The 15,482-nt window shown below is 43.8% G+C and overlaps 3 protein-coding genes across 3 annotated transcripts; 1 reads left to right on the forward strand and 2 right to left on the reverse strand.

Annotated features, from left to right (window-relative positions):
* The first annotated feature begins 215 nt into the window (after window positions 1-215).
* LOC110850851 lies at window positions 216-11,800 on the forward strand. Its single transcript, XM_022098439.2, has 24 exons — window positions 216-832; window positions 1,316-2,354; window positions 2,451-2,552; window positions 4,051-4,149; window positions 4,229-4,345; window positions 4,437-4,640; window positions 4,717-4,822; window positions 4,885-5,081; window positions 5,149-5,341; window positions 5,421-5,629; window positions 5,708-5,992; window positions 6,058-6,318; window positions 6,411-6,566; window positions 6,629-6,829; window positions 6,902-7,108; window positions 7,192-7,339; window positions 7,414-7,619; window positions 7,704-7,901; window positions 7,981-8,319; window positions 8,401-8,713; window positions 8,809-9,399; window positions 9,480-9,836; window positions 10,968-11,102; window positions 11,180-11,800. Exons 1-24 carry the CDS (start codon window positions 483-485, stop codon window positions 11,437-11,439), a joined length of 6,273 nt encoding a protein of 2,090 aa, XP_021954131.1. The 5' UTR covers window positions 216-482; the 3' UTR covers window positions 11,440-11,800.
* Window positions 11,801-11,883: 83 nt separating this feature from the next.
* On the reverse strand, window positions 11,884-13,530 carry LOC110851432 (trans-1,2-dihydrobenzene-1,2-diol dehydrogenase). Its single transcript, XM_022099207.2, has 6 exons — window positions 13,220-13,530; window positions 13,008-13,154; window positions 12,782-12,926; window positions 12,431-12,680; window positions 12,184-12,334; window positions 11,884-12,099 (listed from the first exon to the last, which is right to left on the reverse strand). Exons 1-6 carry the CDS (start codon window positions 13,422-13,424, stop codon window positions 11,990-11,992), a joined length of 1,008 nt encoding a protein of 335 aa, XP_021954899.1. The 5' UTR covers window positions 13,425-13,530; the 3' UTR covers window positions 11,884-11,989.
* A 323-nt stretch (window positions 13,531-13,853) lies between these two features.
* On the reverse strand, window positions 13,854-14,912 carry LOC110851433 (ecdysteroid-regulated 16 kDa protein). The gene is made up of 4 exons (XM_022099208.2): window positions 14,749-14,912; window positions 14,420-14,551; window positions 14,214-14,338; window positions 13,854-14,142 (listed from the first exon to the last, which is right to left on the reverse strand). Exons 1-4 carry the CDS (start codon window positions 14,819-14,821, stop codon window positions 13,987-13,989), a joined length of 486 nt encoding a protein of 161 aa, XP_021954900.1. The 5' UTR covers window positions 14,822-14,912; the 3' UTR covers window positions 13,854-13,986.
* Between the last annotated feature and the right edge of the window lie 570 nt (window positions 14,913-15,482).

Raw genomic sequence — 15,482 nt, forward strand, 5'->3', positions numbered from 1 at the left:
GTGAATGAGTTAGTGAGTTGTTGGGTCCTATGTACAACATGGTGGGAGTCGTCGAGGTCTAATTATGAGAAATAAATCTTGGCCGACCGACTACTACAAAACTACACTCCTGGTCACCCATTGGAAAAGCACCACCACGTCGTCTTATTAGTCTCATTCCATGCACCTGGCCAAATCACAGCTCAAAGCTTCTGACCTCATTTAGACGTTGGCCCTCCACCACGCTTGCTTTCTTTCTCTCCACAAACGAGACATCATTATGGGGCAACAGGAGAGAGGAACGCTGTTCTCGTGGTCCCTTAATTAAGATAAGTTCCTTACCTACCTACTTATCTCACCACCACCGTGGTGATTACAGTGCTCAGTGGAAGTGAGTGTCGTTTAGAGAAAACATAGCAGAAAAAATGGCGTGGGTCATTATTATGTCATCATCATCATCACTATTTTAACGAATACTGCAAGAAATAGGCAACAACACCAAAATGTCGAATAATTCTCCCATGAACGTGCCCAAGTCCAAAATCCCTGTCCTCGAGCCACCCTACCTCAACTCCACACGGACCGGGTTCCTCTCAGACCTGAGTGACCACGTCTTTTTCGACAAACCGCCACCCGTCCTCCCATACTCGTACGGACCGCGGGGCATCCTTCATACCAATACGAACACGGTCACCACACCCATCGCCGCCAGACCCTCGCCCAGCCACAGACCGTCTCCGAGAAAGGACTATGTCGACTACAGATTGGAACAATTGCTAGGACCCACGTCACCCATGGACCTCATTGAGGACAGCGTGGACGATATTTTGCTCCATTCCATGAAGCAGTCACGGTAAGCAGAAGTCATAATTATTCATAATTCGTAACTATTTTGGAGGGTGTGATTCCCACTTTTTTAAAACTAAACATTAGAAAAACTGTTCTACTTAAAAAATCCTTAATCGTTAATTCGTGCATGCCCACGCGCTCCTGCTTTTCCATGTTTTCACCACAAACATTCAAAAAATAAGCTATAATGTACATTAAGTAGTTTCACATGATGATGACGAATGCATACATACAACATGCCAACCGGATACATTCGTCCTTTTCCAAGTTTTTTGGCAAGAAACGCTAAATCATAAAAATGAAAGGGCTGCAGTAAATAGTTGCAGTGGGGAACGGATATGGATTGCATATTTGCTTGTGTACACACACGACATTCACCGATACTCAAGTTTTCTTGGGAGAAAACTGCATCAGCAGCAGCTACTGACTTGAGATTCATAATGATGATAACAATTTATGCAACTTATCTTTTCACGGTCAACGATAGGTCGATAGAGAATATCGCTCGAAGTCGAAACCACAGTCAGCAGAGTGGTTCGAGTCGCAACTTAATGATGGACGATGATCCTGAAGAAATTCCAATCCCATTTCGACGACTCTCTGACCGCATAGATCGTAAAAAGATGGAACAAACCTCCCCCATCAGAAGTAATCTTATTCTACCGAGTCACGACGATATTGCTGTGGGGCCTTCACCCACCAAGAAACCACGCTCTCGTCAAAGCAGCAGGGAAAATATTCACTACCAACAACAAATCCCACTCGGAGTAAGCTCATCGCCTAATAAGTCACCTAAAAAATCACCAAAATCACCAACCAAAGCATCCCCAGCAGCACATCAGTCTCCAGCCAAGGCCACCCCCTCCACCTCCACCTCCACGACCACCACCGGAAAAGGGGTGAGTCTTCCCATTAACAGTACCACCAACAAGACAAACGAACCTGCCAGTAAGAAAGAAGTCAAGATTACGACCACCAAAGGGGCTCCTCCACCCACTGGAAAATCTGAGCAACCCGCCCTCGTCAAAGCAGCCCCTGCCAATGCATCCACATCCGCTCAAAAATCATCTCCCATGAAAGACAAACCCCCCGAATCCTCCAGTCTCACAGCTGCCAAAGCAGCTCCCAGTGGAACTAAAACACCAGCAGCAGGGTCACCAGCCAAACCTTCGAAACCAGGGGCACCAGCCGCCACGAAGGGAGGCGTCGCTGCAGCCGCCGTCCCCGTTGGTGCGGCCGTAGCTGCCGGAGCTGCTGCCGCTGTTGTGGCAGGTTCCAGCAAGAATTCGACCCCCTCCAAACCCGCATTTGCTGGGACTGATGTCACAGGATCGGAAATCGCCCTCTTGGCCAAAGCTGAAGAGAAAAAGCAAGAACTTCTCCGCGACACGGCGGCCGCCTTTAAAATGCTGGCTCTTTGTCAAAAGGGCGATTGGCACGCGGTGGAGGCACAGTTGAGATATTTTGAAAAATCAATCCAAGCCGGAACTGGAGAGACGCGTCCCTTGGCTGGAATATATGACGAGGTGGGTTACTTATTCAGTTGCTTTGCCAAGGTTGTAGCCGATTTTTTTGCACATTATTATGCATCATCGCTATTATAATAAAATTATAATATGCAGGAGTCGGGATGGACGCCACTCATGTTTGTCGTGAAGGACAACCGGATCCCTTTAGGCGACCGGATGATCGATTTGGGCTGCGATGTCAACCACAGAAATAAGGTCTGTCGTCCTCTCATTCAACAAAACATAACTAACTCACGTGATCAATCACATTTAGCTTCAGCCACCTAACTCACTTACCCACCTACATACCTACATACTCACCTACTGCCTACACATCCACACATTAGCTGTGCATGGAGAGATTGAAAGAAAGAGGGTGAAAGAAAAAGCAATAAATAATACGAGAGAGAGAGGGAGGGAAGCAAAGTGAAACGAGAACGGGGCATTTTTTCCTCAGAATTATGAACCCTTCCAAGGTTTATGTCGTCGTCGTCGTGGTCGTTAGTGGGCCAAATGTTTCGTTTGCATGACGGTAGCAGTACTGAGTTCTCTTCTGTGTAGGAATGTGGGTCAAAGTGTAGCGTCATCTCTTCCGCCGTCTCTCGTGTTGTTTGTGCCCCTCAAAAAAGTTCCAACAACGCACCACCACCTCCTCCTCCCTCCCGTTGACAGCTAAACTCTCAGTCATTAAGGGAGGTCGTCATAAATAAGGTCGTAAACGTGCTCGGACACAGTTTTAGCAGCTCGTAACGTGTACAATTGGGGAAGAATTGTGACACTGCTACTCCCGAGAGCGATGGGCATATGCACGTCCTCTTTCATGCACAGCGTTCCAATATTATCGGTCAAGTCCTGCCATTCTGCTTGCTTTCTTTATTTCTGAGTCATTAATTTCTGCATGCATGACAAGTGCAGCTTTACATATTCCGTATTGTTTTTATGCCATGTTATTATTTCCATCAATTGAAATACATAACTACACTCGTGACTCTTCTACTACGACGACGAGATGAGATGACCTCCTTAGATTACTCTGGTTCACTTATTCTGCCAGCCAGCCAGCCCCACAGGACGAACTCATGCTTACGTAGCTCTATACTTTCACCCACTAATTCTGGGTTACGCAAGCACTAAGAAGCGCGAGAGTTGGGCTGGATATACGTGCGTGGTGGTTGGGGTGTAAGAAAAAGCCGTGATTTCTTTGTCAAGAAATATACAAACACAATGCAGACCGAGACCTATTGTGTTAACGTGATCAATAGCTGCATGACGATGATGATGACTGCTGCTGCTGGACTGCATGAGTCAACTACTTTCACCGCAACTATGTACGAGACGAGAACCCGGAGAGTTTATGTGTGTGGAATGTTTTTACACTTATTGTTCCCTCACCAACCACCACCGATTTTCACAGGCGATACTCACTTTCTACTCTAAAGTCCTGCTGCTGCACAGCCCCCAATTAACCTGACCGACCACCAACCTGCAAAGCCAAACCTACAGCACGGCACTATACAACAAACGAGCCTCTGCTGGCCACTCTTGCCCACTTCCTGAACCAGGATCCGGGTCACAACATACTTTCTCTTTTATTAAAAACCTGACTCGATCGCCTCATTTCGTCGACTGTTCGAGATATTAGCAATTTGTGGCTAATAATAAAATGGATGTTATCTTAATATAAATCTGATGTTGTCGTTTCTTCCTGTAACAGGAATCCCACACTCCGATGCATATCGCAGCCATGTACGGAAGGGATGAGACGATCCGATTCCTCGTCTTTAAGAAGGCCGATATCACTGCGGTTACGGAGGTGCAATATTCATGATGATGACGATGTGTTAAACTCGATTGAAATTTGACAATGCTTTTTCTTATCAATTCTTATCAAGGGCAAGAAACAGAACGTTCTCCATCTCGCGTGTAATCGAACCGGGGCAAATAATACGGCCATTCTGCGTGCCATTTTAGCCGTGGCGCCGAAGGATGCGCGACTTCAGCGAGATTCGGTACGAATTTAGTTTTTTATGGCCCAACACGACGTACTTAATTCAAATGCGACGATGAAAATTTTCCAAATTTTTCCATCTGATCGCGTAGGAGGGAAATATTCCGCTTTTCGTAGCAATGAACAATGGATCTCGAGGCGCTTGTCAGGAACTTCTCACGGCCCAAGCTCACGAACAAATGAGGATGCAGACCGGCCCCCAAAAAGACACCCCGCTGCATCTCGCCGTACGGAAAAGGGATTTGGAAATGGCGAGGATATTTGTCGATGCGAGTGCCAATGTTGATGCGAAAAATGTAAATGAGAAAAGTTTCACATAAAGTTTGGAAAGGACAGAAGCAGTAAAATATACGAACTCAAATATTGTTACAGGGTCAGTGGCAGACGCCTCTGCACATCGCGGCTGAAGCTGGTGATGAAAATTTGGTCAAGTTTTTCTACCTGTGCAAGGCTAATCCGAACATTGCGGACAAGGAGGGTAAATTAATTGCAAATAATGCAGTAATGCATATCTCAACTATAATTTAAATTATTTTTTAGACCGCACCCCAATGTACCTGGCAGCCATGAATGGTCACACACAAATTATCGAGTTGCTCGCCGACAAATTTAAAGTGTCCGTGTTTGAGAGGACGCGAGATGGGAGCACTCTGATGCACATTGCATCCCTTCACGGTCACCCGGAAACGGCAATGGCCCTTTTCCGCAAGGGTGTTCCACTTCAGATGCCAAACAAGGTGAATAAAATTTATGTTTAATATATTATTATTGACCACGAGTTAGTTAAAATAATTGCGCACATAGGGCGGAGCACGAAGTTTACACATTGCTGCTCGACACGGTCACGCCGCCATGATTAGCAAACTGCTCGAGAAAGGGGAACGTGTCGACGCCGTGACGAACGAGAACTATACAGCGTTACACATCGCGGTGGAAAGTGGGAGGCCCAACGTGGTAGAAACGCTGCTGGGTCATGGTGCTCAGGTTCATATTAAAGGTGACCTCGCTTTTTCCATAACAAGTTAGCTATTTTTTAATAAGTGAGTTGACCTTGCCCTTTTTTTAATGATGGTCAGGCGGAAAAGCCCAAGAGACTCCGCTCCACATTGCCGCCAGGGTCGATGAAGGGGAAAAATGTGCCCAAATGCTTCTTAAATCTGGAGCTGATCCAAATATTACAATGGAAAATGGGGAGACGCCACTCCACGTGGCAGCCAGGCATGGAAGGCTCCGCATCATTCGACTCCTTCTCCAAGATGGGGCAAATTTGCAGAAGACTTCAAAGGTTCCACTTGCAATAAAATGCTTATTTGCAACTATTGGACAAATAACTAACAGATAAACCATCGCATTTTTTACCTAGGACGGTGAGACCCCACTGCACCTTGCCGCGAGACACGGCCATTTCCGGGTCGTGAAAGAGCTCCTTCAATACATCAAGAGGGACAAGGGCGAAGCTGACATGAGTCTGTACATTAATCACATCACGTTGAAAGGTGAAAGTGCCCTGCATTATGCCGCCCAACTGACAAAAGATCCCGACGAGGTGGCCGTCGTGGATAAATCAGGGAAGGAATCCCACCCTGGGAAGGATATCGCCAAGATGTTGTTAGATGGTGGTGCATCCGTGTCAAAGCCAACGAAGGAGGTACATTTACTGATTAATTATTCAATTAATTAATTAGTAATTAATTACCAACGAATTTAATTCAGTTCCAAGAGACACCTTTCCACTACTGTGCCAGAGAAGGGAATAACGACATTTTGCTCGAGATGTTGAGCCGGATGACGCAAGTAGAATGCCAACGTGCCGTGAATAAGCAGTCGTCCAAGGGCTGGTCTCCCCTCCTCATCGCGTGCCATAAGGGTCACACCCCAGTCGTGAGGACGCTGCTGGAAAATCATGCCAGGGTGGACGTCTTTGATAATGAGGGTCGCTCTGCGCTCCATTTAGCGGCAGAGAATGGATATCAGGTGCGTATTTGTGGTGGATGCTGAAATTCGTCTTCATAACTATTATGACATGTGACATTTTTTATTGCTTGTGTATTAATTTTCATGATCAGGAAATTTGCGGCATCCTTCTCAAACATAAGGCCTTCATCAATGCCAAGTCTCGCGTGGGTTTCACCGCCCTTCACCTCGCGGCGACCAAAGGGTATACGAAATTGTGCCTTTTCCTCATTCAGGAACATGGCGCTTCAGTGGATGCCGTCACACTGGTGAGTTATATTTTAGTTGAAGGTGACGACCACTATTTGTGACATTTATGCGGCTTGATTAGAAAAAACAAACGCCGCTGCATCTCGCCGCGGAGGCGGGTCAGCTGGAGGTGTGTCGCCTCCTCATGGGACTCCGCGCCAGTCCGGACGCAGCGGACGAACGAGGTCAAAAACCAATCCATCTCGCTGCTCAAAACAATCACTCAGATGTCATTAAATTGTTCCTGAAACATCAAAATTCTCTAGTAGCCAGTGCCACCCGGGTAAAAAAACTAGCACAAGAATGGAGCATGTCACGTTGAAATCCCTCTTTAATATTTCTTGTTGACCTCTAGGACGGTAGCACTTGCGCCCACTTGGCCGCCATGCAAGGCTCCGTCGCAGTATTAGAAGAACTTATGAAATTCGACAAGCAGGGCGTCATCTCGGCCAGAAATAGAAGCACGGACTCAACTGCGCTTCAACTCGCAGCGGAAGGAGGTCACGCCGAACTTGTCAAAGCGCTCATCGATGCGGGGGCGAATCCAAGTGATGAGAACAGAGTGAGTTTTACTTTTTAGAGCATTCTCAGTTTCGTACTGGTATTTTTGGTACAATAAATGTGGGAATTCGTGTCATACTTCAGGCTGGCTACGCAGCGATCCACCTTGCCGCCAAGAATGGTCATACGAACGTGTTGGATGCACTGAAAGGGAGTGAAGAGGCGATTAAGCTCACCAGTCGGAAACTTGGTTTAACTGCGGTGCACATTGCGGCATATTATGGCCAGACAGGTATGCGCTATGCAATACTTTGACAAAAAAATCTACAAAGATCCACGTTTTAAAATGTTTTATCTTTGGTCCAGAAATGGTCCGAGAACTGTTGCCTTACGTTTCCGGCAAGACGCCGTCCGAACCACCAATTTCAATCGTGTCATCTTTCATCAAAGAACTCGGAACCGAGTCTGGCCTCACTCCTTTGCACATGGCATCCTATTCTGGAGAAGAAAATGTGGTGCGACTTCTCCTTAACTCGCAAGGTGTCCAGGTGGACGCACCCACCACGAATTTAGTGAGTTGATATTCCTATAATGAAGATTATTTTGTGTTTTCATCTTAAAATTGACAATTTCATTTGCTTTTATTTGCTATTTAGGGGTTCAACTCTCTCCATCTCGCTTGTCGTGGGGGTCACACGACTGTGGTGAGTCTGCTGCTGAGTCGTTCCTCAGAGCTGCTCGAGAGTAAGGATGCTTCCGGAAAATCCAGTCTGCATATTGCCGCAATCCATGGTCATATCCAAATGGTGGAGGTCCTTTTGGGTCAAGGGGCAGAGATTGATGCGATTGACAAGGTAAATGTCAACCGTAATGCAGCGTTTGTTTAATTTATCCGCATACAAATAGAACAAGTCGTGCTATGTTTTCTCTCAGGAATTGTGGACGCCATTAATCTGTGCGTCGAAAGCTGGTCATCTGGACGTTGTCAAGTTACTCGTGGAAAGCCAAGCGTCTCCTTTAGCCAAGACGTCCAAGGGCCACTCTCCCATTTGGTTCGCTGCTGCAGAAAATCACATCGTCGTCCTCAGCTACCTCATGAAGAAGGAGCATGACACGTATGGGCTGATGGATGATAAAGAATTCGTCTACAATCTCACAGTGTGTGGCAAAAATACTAATAACGAGCCCATCGATGAGTTTGTATTATCCTCTCCCGCACCTGTGGACGTGTCAGCGAAATTGTCCAACATTTTGATCAATTTGTCGACAAAGGTTAGCTAAATTTCGTACCACTTCAAACCACCAACTTTTCATAATTCATGTCATGAAATTTGCATATTAATAAATTAACAGGAGAAGGAGAGAGCGAAAGACTTGGTCCACGCCTCGAAACATTGTGAATCCATGGCGGCTGAGTTACTCGCTTTATCTTCCGCGACAGAGTCGGCCGGAAAGATTTTGGAATCCGTTGACCGAAAAGGGGTAGAATTTTTAGACGTCTTAATCGAAAACGAGCAGAAGGAGGTCATTGCTCACACCGTCGTTCAACGCTATCTCTCTGAACTCTGGGTGGGCAGTCTGACCTGGGCGAACTGGAAACTGCTCCTCCTCTTCTTCTCGTTCATTGTATGTCCGCCGATCTGGGTCATATTTTCACTCCCATTAGGTAACTCAATTAACTAAAATTATATGACTTATGTATGTTCTAAAATGTACGTGAGCTTACTAATAGGTATTTTTTTATGTCTTTTTGAATCGTAGGTCATCGCTACTACAAAATTCCCATCATAAAATTCATGTCGTACCTGACGTCCCACATCCACCTTATGATCCTCCTCTGTCTCACCTCCGTCACTCCGATCTATCCCATACTCCCAATTCGGACTGACCTGTTTCCCTACGTTTTCGAATGGCTCCTGCTCGCCTGGTTGACGGGGCTTATAATTTCCGAGATAGCCAACCCTTCAGACAAAGCGGGGCTCGGTTGGATCAAGGTGGCCGTCCTAGTTTTCAGTATTATGGGCGTCATCCTCCACTGTGTCGGGTTTTTTATGCACAAATCCATATACGGGACGCTTCTCTACTTGAGGAATCAATTATTTGGGATGGCTGTGCTCCTCGCTTGCGTCCAAATCCTTGACTTTCTCTCTTTTCACTATCTCTTCGGTCCATGGGCCATCATCATTGGAAACTTAATGAAGGACTTGGCCAGATTTTTGGCCGTGTTGGCGATTTTCATGGTGGGATTTTCACTCGTCATGGCTGCCCTCAATTCGCCCATTCATCCGAGGAGGGAGCCCACCGCGGATGATAAGCCGCCAAAAACACTCACTAACGGCCTGCCCTCCGGAGGTGAGTGTAGTAGTCAGGATATTTCATGTACATATTAAGTAATAGTAATAATGAAATGGCCTTATCGTGGTAAATTACAGTGAAAGTGACCCCCATCGACGCATTTGAACTGTTGTTCTTCGCCCTGTTTGGTCTCAACGGGGCTGGCGAGTTAAAAATTGAGACGTTGGGACAGCCCGAGTGGACCTTGATCCTGTTCAAAATCTTTTTTGGGGTGTACATGTTGGTCACGGTGGTCGTGCTGATCAATCTCCTCATTGCCATGATGTCAGACACATATCAGAGGATCCAAGCCCAGTCGGATATCGAGTGGAAATATGGACTGGCCAAACTGATTCGAAATATGCATCGAACTTCTGCGACCCCATCGCCAATCAATCTTTTCACATCGTGGATTATGTGGATTTACGAAAAGTGTAAAAAGCGACGAGAAAAAGGTACAATTTTTTTATATTCCGTCGGCTTGAACGAGTTTATTCTTAGGTGAGGCTATGGTTACAGCAAAAAATACCTAAGTAAGCATTCCATGACGGTCTGAAAAGTGACCACAGGCCATTACTTTTTCATTTCTCAACCGATTTTTATCAAATAAAAACCCAGAGTTATGACTGTGCTTTATCATAATTGCTTTCTCTCGGTCCAGATTTCATACGACTTGTTTAGTTATCCAGGAAAAACCGTTGCTAGGGTCGCTTTTTGGCTTATTATAAAAATGTGGATGGGGTGATCATCGCCATTTCATTAAAATAATGTGATAAATTCACTTATCTTTCATATAAAACTGGGATGAACAAAATCGGCTGAGAAATGAAAAAGTTTTCCCCTTGGCATAAAAGTCATGTATGACTTTTGATCCGGTAGAGTCATACCAGGATTTTTTTAGTTTGGTTGATTGATTTCGAACCTCCATAAAATTTTCAATTAAAAACTTAAAATAAACTAAACCTTAAAAAGGATTGCTTAGGTGAGACTGCAATTAGAAGGATGAAATAATCCCCTCCCTCCTCCCACGCTGGGGAGAAGGTGTTGGTAAGGTGAGCATCACCGCCCTGGGAATTGTGCAAAAATTGTAGGAAGGATGATGTATCCCAATTTTGCACATCCCATCACACCACAAGAGTTAAACGCTGATTAATATCAACTCAGTTTTTCTTTTCCATCCCGCGCTGGTATCCTTCCCATGCTATTAGTATGGTAGGGATACGAAGCGGGAATCAAATTTTTGGTGAAGTAATTCTGAGTAAGTAGTAATTGATTCTGGGGTGTGTAATGAAATGTATACGTAAGCTCCCGCCTACACTTTCAAATAAGATACTTAAAGTATTCGAGTTTAATTTGATTTTGACAAATTCTGTGATGTATGCATATATATCCTATATATAAGCATACAAAAATATTTCTCCGTCATTTCCAGGGCGGTGATGCTCACTTTACCAACACCTTCTCCCCAGTGTGGGAGGAGGGAGGGGATTATTTCATCCTTTTAATCGCAGTCTCACCTAAGCAATCCTTTTTAAGGTTTAGTTTATTTGTATATGAAAGTAATGAATTTGTTATCATTTATGTAGAATCACTGAATCCGTTTAAACGGAGTGGGAAAGGAGGCTCCAAAGTGGGGCCCTCCAACCTCTTCCCATTCGGGAAACCAACGCCGAAACAAAGGTGGAAAGCAGTGTTCAAAAAGACGCAGATGACTCCAAGAGGTAACTTTTTATCCCTCCAATTTATTAATAGTGCTTTTTCTCGAACGTTACAATGTTGGGATAATTTCTGTAAATAGTGTCGGACATAATGCGCCTAAGCGTTGCGCAAGTGAGTCCAATGGGTCCTGGAAGTCCGCTCCAAGCCTTCGGTTCCTCACTCAGCATAGGAAATCAGCAACGCATCGAAACTGTGACCGACTGGCCCATGATTGCCAGAAAATATCGCATTCTCGTCGGAAAGGAGGAACCTCACATGTTGTCGGAAGAAGGCCAAATCCTTCAGCAAGGGTCAAGCGTTAACATCCAGCAACAGCCGAACCAGCAATTGACAGTTTGAAATTAATAGTTTTAGACAATTATAAATTAATAGTATGATAACTGATGATAGGTAGTTACATACTTGTTCTTGTACTCGTTGCGTAATTCTATCATATTTTTCTATCCATAATAACAAATCAAATTAAATGAATGAAATGATTTACTTATTTATTTTTAATCACCTTAATACTAGATTTTCAAGTGAGAACTCAAGTTCAATATCATAAATACAAAAGAATTAGCTATTAAATATTTATACATGTTTGCGTATGAAAGTGTTGTGTAAATTTCATAAATGTTATTATGCAGCTCAAATGTAAGTTTGGACAGAATTGCAATAAAATGTTTCAAGTTCATGATCCGATAATGGTAAAATTTAAGTAAACAACTTCATTAATTAATAACAACCTTATGGAATGGAATTCATGCATCAATGTATTAATGATCACAAAAAACCAGTTGATTTAATGGAATGGTAAAAGTATGTTTATTTGGAGCAGAGATGACATTGACGATTGATAGTAGTTATTTATTTAGTGATAGGATAAGGAATCAGCAGTGAAATGAAATTAAATGATATCTTGTGGATACACAACGTCCACGGCTTTTCGGATCGATTGCATAATTTCAGCAATCCTGAGAGTTTCTTTGTGAGACACGGTCGGACTCTCGAGCATGCCTGAAGATAACCAATTAGAATATGCAATTAGGATTTTTATATGTTTGCGATTAGCAATCATTCATTTCAAGTTTAATTAATTACCGGCATTGATGCAGCGTCGAACTTCACTCATTTCGTACGAAAGTCCCATGCTTCTGAAGAATTTTGTGGCCTTTCCCGGTGGGAGAGGAAACTCGTGCGTCTTGCCGTCCGCAAGGGTGAGGTGGGTGGGACACCAGAATGGGCATTCAAGCTAATGAGTCAATAATAAACAATAAAACTTGAACGGTAACGATGATGGATAATACATATGTAACTATGTATTAGGCAGATTAATTAATTAGTTTACCTTCAAAGTACCCTTTGTCCCAATTATGCACGCCTCATTAGGCATTTGACATTTTGTGTGCGTCACCAACGTAGCGGTACGTCCGTTAGTATACAAAAGCGTGGTTGACGTGCTCTCGTCTACCAAATTCTCGTTGAGATGGCCTCCGGAAATGATCTTGACAGGGTTGTCTCCTCCGAACACATATTGCGCCAGCTGGACACAGTAAATCCCGATATCAAGAACACTGCCGCCACCAAATTCTTTCTTTCTATTTGTGAAAAGATGGAATTTTATATAAATACTGAATCTTGCAAACTTAGGATTAGTACTTGCATCTGGCAATGAAAATTGGAAATTGTAAGTACTTACTTGATCCTATCAACTTCAGAAATTGGCACACCGAAGGAGACAAAAACTTGAAGAACGTCGCCAATCGAGCCCTTATCGATTTCCTCCCTGAGCCGCATGTACGTGGGGAAAAAACGACTCCAAATCCCCTCCATGAGAAACAGACCTAATAGTAGTTATATTAAGTACTTATATTCAATATGTACCTAAATACCAAACAAACAACACAAACAACTTTAAAAAATACCTTTCTCTCTCGCATAGTCAATAAGCTCCTTCGTTTCACGGACGTTCATCCCAAGGGGCTTTTCACAAAGGACATGCTTCCCATGGCTCAAGGCCAACTTTCCCAGCTCAAGATGGAACGGATTGAGCGTCCCGATGTAACAAACGTCTGCAAGGAAATACCCACTAAATCAATAACCCCCATGACCGCAATGTTTACTTTTCACCCCTTACCAATTTCCGGATCTTGCACCAACTCTTCATAACTTCCGTACGCTTTTGGAATCTTGAACTCATCTGCAAACTCCCTCGCACTTTCCAGCGATCTTGCCGCAATGGCCGCAATGAAATGTTCCTTCGGGGACAAGGCCGCAGAAGCTGTTGCCATGTCGTAGCTGATTTTACCAGCAGCCATGATCCCCCACCGTAAAGGACCCATTTTTAAGGCTTATCTTTTAATTATTGTAACTTATTGATGAGCGATTTTGATTCTCTTGCTCCTGGTCTGATTCCACTTTCGCATCTGATCTGCTCACTTCTCCGGCCGGTTTTATGCTCTCCCATTACATTCATTTGCATGGTTTGCATGACAACAACATTGTCACCGCCACCACCACCACGCACTTAACTAATGGTAAACAACCACTTCGGGTCAACTAATAAGTAAGCATATCACTCACTACCACCCAGCTATACGACCAGTAACCAACCAATTCGTAACTGGAACTGGAACAAGAACACGAGCCTCATGCATGAACCAGAACAATGACATGCATCAATGCCATCACGGTTGATAAAAAAAGTACTCACTCGAGTGGGTGACACTTTAAATTAATGACGACACAAATTAATTAACCGATATGCGACGTAATTGATAAGTAACTCTTGATTTATTTCTTTGTCAATCAATAGCAATAAATAATAAAAATAAATAGGATGATTTCGAGTCCATCAGTCTGATTTAGAATTACAAAAGTACAAAATGAAGAAATCGGGCGAAATTAGTTTGAGATTTTGGCCGGAAGTGTGAAGCAGACGACGGGGGTCTTGTTGTCGTTGAGACCGTATTGGACGCTGACACTGACGGCTGGATAAGATTTCAAGATTGGGAAAGAATTGGAATAAGTGTACACCTCATTGGGCTCGATTGGACAACCCTTTAAAAATTCGTAAAATTTCGTAAATAAAAACAATAAAAATAAGAATAAAATTTAAAAAATATATATACCTTCTTTCCGTCACTTTTTCGCTTAATATCCTTGCAAGCGTCCATACCGTGAACTTCTCGGAATGGGACACGAACAATGCCGATACCACCGAAAACTTGGGTGGTTAACTTTTCATAAGTTTTGTCTAATAAAAACATGAGGCATTATTATTAGTTAAGTTATATCAGTCAGATCTGGTCAATTAAATTCATATGTATTTAAATACCTGGCGTGAAGTCAAACTCGATCGTGGCTTCGGATCCTTTCCTCAATTTGCATGGAGATTCGGCACAATCTGTGACTCGGACATCTTGGATGCTTCCCAGACCGTTGGATCCTCCTCGGGCAGCGACACCATCTACGTATCACGAATTAAAAAATATTTTCATTAGACGGTTGCATAAGAACTTGTTAAAAATGCAGCGTTCTAATTCCCAAGGGATCTTTATAGAAATTGTGTAAAGTTCACTCCTTGTGAGGAAATTCTCGTGTCGCAATCCTGCACTCCCACGCGCTCAACATCACCACGACACCGTTTGTTAGTATTAAACTGACCTTTACACTTGTCTACGTGAATAGCGCTGGCAAGGACGCAGCAGAGAAGGGCGACTCCCACGCTCTTGAACATGTTGATGTTTCTTCTGGGGTTGAGATTTCTACAAATTTGTTTTTCGTCTGTGTTCACGAAAGGTGACAAAGGGCGAGTGTTGGCAGGGCTGGTGTGATCGAGCTCCTTTTATCGAATGCCTCAGCACAGCGGGTGGAGACCACTTGCTAACAAAGTGACGCAACAATTAAACCTTTGACTACCTTTGCTTGCTTGGGGGTCCTCCGTGTCGTGTATTGCATAGTCGTTATCAAGTAGGAGGTATGGCGTAAAGCATAATTTGTGATATACTAATTCCGCTGGAAACAATATGTGTAAGATCACTGCATGCAACAATAAGATCTCAACAGTAGAGTAGTAGCCCTGGTTCGACATCAAAAAGTATAAATACAACACCAACCATTATCACCAGACCACCAACAACTTGTTGGGCCTTTCCCATTATTGCTCCTCCATTATTATGACATAATAACGGTAATAATGAGTGGACAATGGTTGTATACTTACCCATGGAAGGATACTATATAGTATCCTTCCGTGAGTGAGTATATGTACTCACCTTGGAGTTTCATGACCAGTAATACTATTATTTACTTACCAAACTTGTGATAAGTGCGAAAAGTGAAATCTCATCTGCATATTATCTGCAAACAAAATATCCAGAACTCTCATGAACATAATA

This window comes from Folsomia candida, unplaced genomic scaffold (genome assembly GCF_002217175.1).
Source record: "Folsomia candida strain VU population unplaced genomic scaffold, ASM221717v1 Fcan01_Sc006, whole genome shotgun sequence".
NCBI lineage: Eukaryota > Metazoa > Arthropoda > Collembola > Entomobryomorpha > Isotomidae > Folsomia > Folsomia candida.